Below are 7,790 nucleotides of genomic sequence, written 5' to 3' on the forward strand. Positions count from 1 at the left end.
CTGCTGCACCACGTGTCTCGTCTGTACTGTTGCACCACGTGTCTCGTCTGTACTGCTGCACCACGTGCTTCGTCTGTACTGCTGCACAGCGTGTCTCGTCTGTACTGCTGCACCACGTGCTTCGTCTGTACTGCCTCCGGTCCCCTCCGTTGCTCAGCCGCATTCATCCCAACACGTCGTACGAATCGAAACTGCACACTTAACATTACCGATTCGACTCCAGCACCGCGAACGTAAGAATCGTTTTTTATTTCGATAATCGTAAAAAAATGATCGATTCCCTCCGTGCAACCCCCCCACCACCACCACCACACACCTCCACCCCCAAAAGGTTCCGAAAGCGACACCGGACCAAGATGGCGGGCGAATCGTCCAGGTCTTCGCGGGGTCCGGCGTCTTCGTCGTCTTCGGCGGGCAGCGTGAACGCGTTCGCCAACGACGGCAGCTTCCTCGAGATGTTCAAGAAGAAGATGGAGGAGGAGCAGGAGGCGAGGAGACTCGCGGGCGACGCCGCCGCCCAACACGACGACTGCGGCGGCGACGGCGACGACGACGACGATGCGGCCTCTTCCACTAGGCCGCCGCCTCCCGCGCCTTGCCTGGCGCCCGGCCCGGCCGAGGGCGAGGGAGCCCCGGTGAAACTAAATTCGGAGCCCGGCCCGGCCGAAGAGAAGAAAAGGCAGATGTTCGGCCTTGTAAGGATGTCGCGGATGGCGGAGAGTAGACGCAAGAGAGAGAGAGAGGAGTTTAAGAGGCGATCGAGCTTGTATGGGTCTTCATGTTGTTGGTGATTTGATGTCCGGCTGTGTGAAATCCGCGTTAAGGGGTTCCCTTCAGTTGACATCCAGTGTAATGGGAACACTTTAAGGGGTTTTCTCCAATCAAGTTGCATTCCCGTTTCATGGGGTTATTTAAGGGTTCTTCTTGCGTCTCCGTCAGTGTCGTGCCATTTAAATGAATTAAAAAAACCCCGACGTATCCATTTAAAGTAATTCTGGGTACGCATGTTGAACTTCTTTGGCGCCGTACGTAGCCAGCCGTGCATATCGGAGGTGCGGAGAAGGAGAACAAACCGCGGCTGACGGCGTGGAACATTTACGAGTGTTTCTCCCTTTGCAAAGAAAAGGTGGACACATTATTTCTTTAGGAATTTACAGCCCCAATCGGTTTGACGTATTTTCCACGCGCAGCAAAAAGTTACTGCGATTACACGAATGATTATCCCACTGAAGCTCTCTCTTAAGGAACTTCAGTTCGCGCAGCACACGTGCTCGGGAGATGCGGTGACCGAAACAGCACCCAGGACTGTGGAGTGAAACGTCGAACATTATTCCAAACAATACGCCGTAGAGCACGGCAGCGAAACACGTTCGCGGCGTTGCCGTTTAAATGAAACAAAAGCGAGCGACTGGTCACGGGGGCCATAATTTCACGCTTTTTTATCTCAATTGGTCGCATTCAGGAGGAGAGATCCGATTGTGAATGATTTAGAGTGGAGCACTGGCGCCTGACAACTCGAACCCCTTGCCATGGGGGATACCGGGTCGTCCGCTTTTTTTTCGGTGTGCCGACAAGAAAGGGCACCCCTCGCTTCCCAATCGCCAGGATGAGTTGTGGCACGTCGGCTTGAATCGGGGGTCCACATTGCTCATCACGATCATCATGATAATCGCCGTAATCATGACCAACGTCACGACCATCGTCATTGCCATCATCAAATACATGTCAAGACATACGGTTTACGCGTATTCTTGTACGGGGAAATAGAGTTTTCAGGTCCATACGGCATACAGACGTTTCAATAGGGGCAAAAAAAAACATGTTTTTGGCTTTGTTGTTTCTCCCTTGTGATGGGACTTTGTAGGATGAACGTTGAAGTATGATTTGGTCAGTAATAAAGTAGGCACTGATAAGGGGTTGACAGGTATGCCATCATCACCATATGTCATTCCCATAATCAGCTATTGAACAACCTAAAAACGATATATATATTTTTTATTTTACCAGGTAAGACCCAGAGAGCTTTTTCAGAAGCGACATAGCCACAAATGATAAATTCAGCGAAGTGGCTTCTGAAAATTTTAAGGGTCCAAATACTCCAAAATGCATATTTCTAAATCATGGGTGGAAGAGCCAGAGAAAAAAATACACGAGATCGTGGCGAGAACATGCAAACTCCAGATATACAGGCGTCGGGATCGAGCGCATGACCTGTGACAGTATGTACCAGGCGAGTTAACGTCTCACCACCGTGGCGCCCCTGCGCTCACCTGCATTGTTTGACCAGTGTGGCGAAATATTGTCCAACAGCCCCCCCCCCCCCCCATGATCGACGTGGCGTGGGGGGGGGAGCTTTGATCGAGAAGTGGGTTGAGAAAGGGTTGTGAATTGATTTGAAGTGGGCTCATTTCTTAATGCAAACGCAATGTGTGTGAAGGCAAGCCGACGTTCCCAGTCATCCTTGGCCAACTGGAGCGCATTGCATGTGTTCATGGTTGAAATGTAAAATGCATGAGAGGGTTTTTTGGTAAAAAAATGCAATTCGTGAATGTGATGCTTTGAAGCCATTTTTTCTTATTTTCCTAAAAGTCACAGCTTTGGTATAACCGCATGGCTTTGACGAGAAGCAAAGACGATGTTACAGCGTTATAACCCTACAAAGTCAGTGACTTCCTGCTTCATATAGCGTTGGCAGTGTTCAGCTTCCATAAGACGACCAACTTTGACTTCCCCACGAAGGGGTAATAATATATTGCTGAGCTACCTGGCTGGATATATGCACTATATCGATATGTGTGTGTGCGTGCGTTGTGTACACGTGTATCGTGGACATGTGCATGCAGTAACGAGCGTGTTCCCCATGCTGTGTGTCGGAGGTCGAAATTCCCCCGACTTAAAATATTTTTTTCTTAAAAACAACTGGATGGGTGAATGTTCGATGCCAAATGTGCGTAATTGGAAATAAAGACGTCGACGTTTTATCTGGCACACACTTAGCGTGTGTGGTCACGCTCTTGAAAGCATTCTAACGTGTTGACTGCACGCCAGTGATCCTATGCTGCTGCTTCCATTTGCCATCGTGGGCCCCCTCCCACCTTTCGGCCAGTAAAGCAGGGTCCAAATCTGAGCTATCGGTTGCATGCAACTAAATCACTTTATACGTGGACTTCTCTGCAACCAGTTGCAAGTAATTGTAGAGACGGAGTCTGCTGAAAAGACATCTGCAAAGCGATTTGCTCATGACGTATTTCATGACGTGCTTGCTTGCTGCCATCCTGATTACGACAATTTAATTTTCTCGTGCGAATGCTCGCCCGAATATCAATTGCGCAATTAGGTCGTGCAGCCAACTCGCCCCACGGGTATGTGGGCAAACCCCGCCTGCGGGCGCCGGTGAGTTGGCTGGTTGTCGTGAGCGATTTGGTTGTGTGACCGGTGTGAGACCCGGCCTGGGTAAGGCCACGTGGTGGGCCCCCCCCCCCTCCCGTAGTGGTTACGCGCTTGCCCTGTCTCTCTTGTGTGTGGTTCGACAGGGAGGAGACCCTCCCCCGGACCTGATGGAGGCACCGGCAGTTGGCGGCGCCGCGCGGGCGAACTCTTGTCGCTCGTGGACGATCTCGCCGAGCGCTCGTAACGCTTGTTAGTCTTCTCCCTCTCCCCCCCTTCCTTACCCGCCCATGCCCCCATCTTCTTCCCCGTGACCCACCTATCCCCCTCCCCCCTCGCCTTCCCTTCTGGCCACCCCTGTCCCCCCCCCCACCCTCCTCCCCACCCACCCTCTTCGTCATTAGATTGGGCGACGACGAGGTGGGAAAGTCCTCAAGACGGGCATGGTGGCCAAGAAGCACAAGATAGACGAGGAGGTATGTTGGGCGCGGTGGCAGAGTCGGCGTGGAGGGCTCAGCCACTCACGGATTGAGGCCCCTTTCATTTTATTTAAAATTGTTACGCGCTGGTTGACCTTTATCATAAGGTGAAGTCAATATTCCAGTTTGTGTCGTTGAGATGAAAGAAGTGTCAGTCCAAAATTCTCTTTTCGAAAATCTGAAGCCCTACTGGCAAAGTTCACTGGTCTATTTTATCCATCTGGATTATATTTGATAAGATTTTGTAATATATTGGATAAGATTATCCAATATAATAACATTTTTTGTATAAAGTTATGTTACAATTTGGGACTTGCCCTATAGAAAACCAGTGAAATGTATCCACCCGTTGCCCCAAAACCAGTATTAAAAGGAGACCCACCTTGGCATCCTTGCCCCATTAGCAGAGAATCGCTCACTCTCTCCGGCAGGTCCGCTATCAAAGCCCCGTGGTTTCCTCATCACTGCCTATGAACGCATTGCTTCCTGCGCGCCTGGCCCGAGAAAGCACTCCCATCATCAGCGCTAACTAAAAAACTTCCGAGCACGAAAGCTTGTTCGGAAGCCTTGATGAAATTTTGGGCGCGCGCACGATTTTCCTTCCTCGCCCACTCGCCCCATACGGCCCCGCGCGTGGGAGCAAGCGCGCCAGTGGCGCTAACGTGGGAAAGCGTCTGTGTGCCCCCCCCCCCCCCCCTCCAATTCTCGCAGGAGGAGGCGGCGCAGAAGGGCGACACGTGGGCCAAATACATGGCCGAGGTGAAGAAATACAAAGCACACCAGTGCGGGGACGATGACAAGAATCGGCCACTGGTCAAATGACGAGGGTCCCCCATCCCTCGGTGGGGGAAGGGGGGGGGGGGGGCGCCGCCACCACCACCGCGCCACCCTTGTGTTGGCGAGCTGGCGCTTGACCCAGTTATAGTCGCGCGCAGGGAGCTCGCGTGCATGCCACCACTCCTAACACGCAGGCCTCCTTCAAAAAACGGTAGCGAATTTCCAAGCGAGGGGAAGAGAGAACAAACAAAAAAATCCAACCAACCGCTGTCGCCGCTGCTTAGTTTCACGTCGCTCACCCTCTCGCCCATCCCGCCCGCCTTTCCGTGCGTGCACCATCCCGTTCGTGCGTGCACCTTCCAATCTGTGCGTGCGCCCGACCGCTTTGTCTGCCCCCTTTTTTTGTTTAGTCTCGTGCTCCCCTGCCCCCCCCCCTCCCCCCCGATTGTCCCTCGCCCAGTAGGGGCAGTCGTCCGAAGCGGATTTAGTGAGTCGCTGCGATTTTATTGCTAACGGACAGTTTGGCCATTCCGCTGTACAGTATGAAGTCTGGTGTTGCTGCGTATTGTGTATAAAGTATTTGTGTTGAACGCTCGGGTGTCTTGTCGTAAATTTTTTTGAGCCACTTTTAGGTGATCGGTCAATCGGTAATCGCAAGGTTGTAAGATAAATTACCATCTGCCCTTGACTCATCCCAGCATCATCAGCCTTGATCTACATCTTTACATTGGCCTTCTACCCCCTTATTCTGGCCAAATTCCCTGGTTCTGTTTATTTCCGGCGTTCCATACACGGTGGCACATTGGAATCTACGGATGAAATGTGCCTTACAAATGTGTATTATTGCAATATACTCATCAGTCTTTGTGGTTAAAGGCCTCCCCAAGTTGGCACATAACGATCCTGCAAATACAACGATCCATCGTGCACCGATATTACGGTGCGAAAGAAGTTCTGCATCTCACCGTTGGACGTCTCGGGGGGTGGGGGGGTATTTTTTTTTGCTGTCGCCCTGTTAGGTCTCGACCGCAGGCCATCCCTTTCCAGTGGTGTGTCCTGCCCAGGCCCATTTTTAAAGTCAACGTGTTGCGTCGAACTTTGTGGCGTATTCTCTGATCCAGCGCCTCGCGCAGCTGGTGTGCCGCGTTTTTTTTCGGGAATTGTTGGAAAGGAAAGGAGCTCGCTGTTCACACGCTGGACCCTGATGATCTCTCCGTGCTGTCCAGTGGCCGGTCCAGCCACCATCCCACACCTCCCACCCTCTCCATTGTGCGCGGGTGCGCAGTGCGGGGCGCCCCTCACGCCTGCCACCTCAACTCCCTCGGTCGTACTTGCGCAATTGGGCAAAGAGCCGGGATAATCGGGCTATTATTGTCAAGAAAAATAATAGGTTTTTCCCATTTCTGGCAATTGAACATGTTGAAATGTTCAAACGCCAAATATATGCTGTTTTGCAAGGAATCAAAAGGTATCAATTTGGTGTTTGAACATCTTGACACCTGTTTTATTGCCATAAAGGGTAAAACCTATTGTTATTTTAATACTCTGATACTGGCAAAAAAAGGTCCCATGATATATATTTTTAATTAAGTTACAACAGCCTTCCTATATGGATTGTCCGTCTGGCCTTCGTCATAAAAATATGGAATTTCCACGACGAATACTACGTACTGTCCATAAGAGGTTTTTTGAGTTGGATTATGTAAATATAGATGTTAAACCCGCCATCACCCGACAGCCAATTAGTAAGGTTTGTCTCGTAAACAAAACATGCCAATTCGTTACTAGTACACTAGTACAGCACACCGGTGTGTTGGAGAGTAAACCAAGAACATTTACACTTCGTTTTAACGACGTTCATGCGATCTAACCCAAACACCTCTTGTGGATAATATTGGTCGCGAAAGCGGACGTGTAATAAACTTCACGCAGATATGAAATCTCCGCACTCGGCATCGCACACAGCAATCACACGCACGGGAACACACTGGACGGGGTCAAGGGTTAAAGGGCACTGACGTGACACGGACTCTGCGTGCGAGACGGAGGTTGAGGGTTTGAAATGGGCTGCGAGACGCGGTTTCGGGGTTGGTTTTAGGAACGAGTGTGGTTGTGGGTTGAAAAATAAACTAGTGCGTAACCAGTCTCTAACTCTTCATGCAGTGAGGGAAACAAGTATTTGATCCCCTGCTGATTTTGCACGTTTGCCCACTGACAAAGAAATGATCAGTCTATAATTTTAATGGTAGGTTTATTTGAACAGTGATAGAATAACAACAACAAAATCCAGAAAAACGCATGTCAAAAATGTTGTAAATTGATTTGCATTTTAATGAGGGAAATAAGTATTTGACCCCTCTGCAAAAGATGACTTAGTACTTGGTGGCAAAACCCTTGTTGGCAATCACAGAGGTCAGACGTTTCTTGTAGTTGGCCACCAGGTTTTCACACATCTCAGGAGGGATTTTGTCCCACTCCTCTTTGCAGATCTTCTCCAAGTCATTAAGGTTTCGAGGCTGACGTTTGGCAACTCGAACCTTCAGCTCCCTCCACCGATTTTTTATGGGATTAAGGTCTGGAGACTGGCTAGGCCACTCCAGGACCTTAATGTGCTTCTTCTTGAGCCACTCCTTTGTTGCCTTGGCCGTGTGTTTTGGGTCCTTGTCATGCTGGAATACCCATCCACGACCCATTTTCAATGCCCTAGCTGAGGGAAGGAGGTTCTCACCCAAGATTCGTCCCTTTGATGCGGTGAAGTTGTCCTGTCCCCTTAGCAGAAAAACACCCCCAAAGCATGTTTCCACCTACATGTTTGACGGGGATGGTGTTCTTGGGGTCATAGGCAGCATTCCTCCTCCAACCACGGCGAGTTGAGTTGATGCCAAAGAGCTCCATTTTGGTCTCATCTGACCACAACACTTTCACCCAGTTGTCCTCTGAATCATTCAGATGTTCATTGGCAAACTTCAGACGGGCATGTATATGTGCTTTCTTGAGCAGGGGGATCTTGCGGGCGCCGCAGCATTTCAGTCCTTCACGGCGTAGTGTGTTACCAATTTTTCTTGGTGACTATGGTCCCAGCTGCCTTGAGATCATTGACAAGATCCTCCCGTGTTATTCTGGGCTGATTCCTCACCGTTCTCATGA

General features: G+C 50.3%; 1 protein-coding gene across 1 annotated transcript; it reads left to right on the forward strand.

Annotated features, from left to right (window-relative positions):
* The first annotated feature begins 331 nt into the window (after nt 1–331).
* Nucleotides 332–5,237, forward strand: TRIR (telomerase RNA component interacting RNase). The gene is made up of 3 exons (XM_032970963.2): nt 332–695; nt 3,792–3,863; nt 4,578–5,237. The coding sequence occupies exons 1-3, from the start codon at nt 357–359 to the stop codon at nt 4,686–4,688; spliced, it is 522 nt and encodes a 173-aa protein (XP_032826854.1). The 5' UTR covers nt 332–356; the 3' UTR covers nt 4,689–5,237.
* Nucleotides 5,238–7,790: the final 2,553 nt, after the last annotated feature.

This window comes from Petromyzon marinus, chromosome 44 (assembly GCF_048934315.1).
Source record: "Petromyzon marinus isolate PM22_M1 ecotype Great Lakes invasive population chromosome 44, UKy_Petmar_22M1.pri1.0, whole genome shotgun sequence".
In the NCBI taxonomy this organism is placed as follows: domain Eukaryota; kingdom Metazoa; phylum Chordata; class Hyperoartia; order Petromyzontiformes; family Petromyzontidae; genus Petromyzon; species Petromyzon marinus.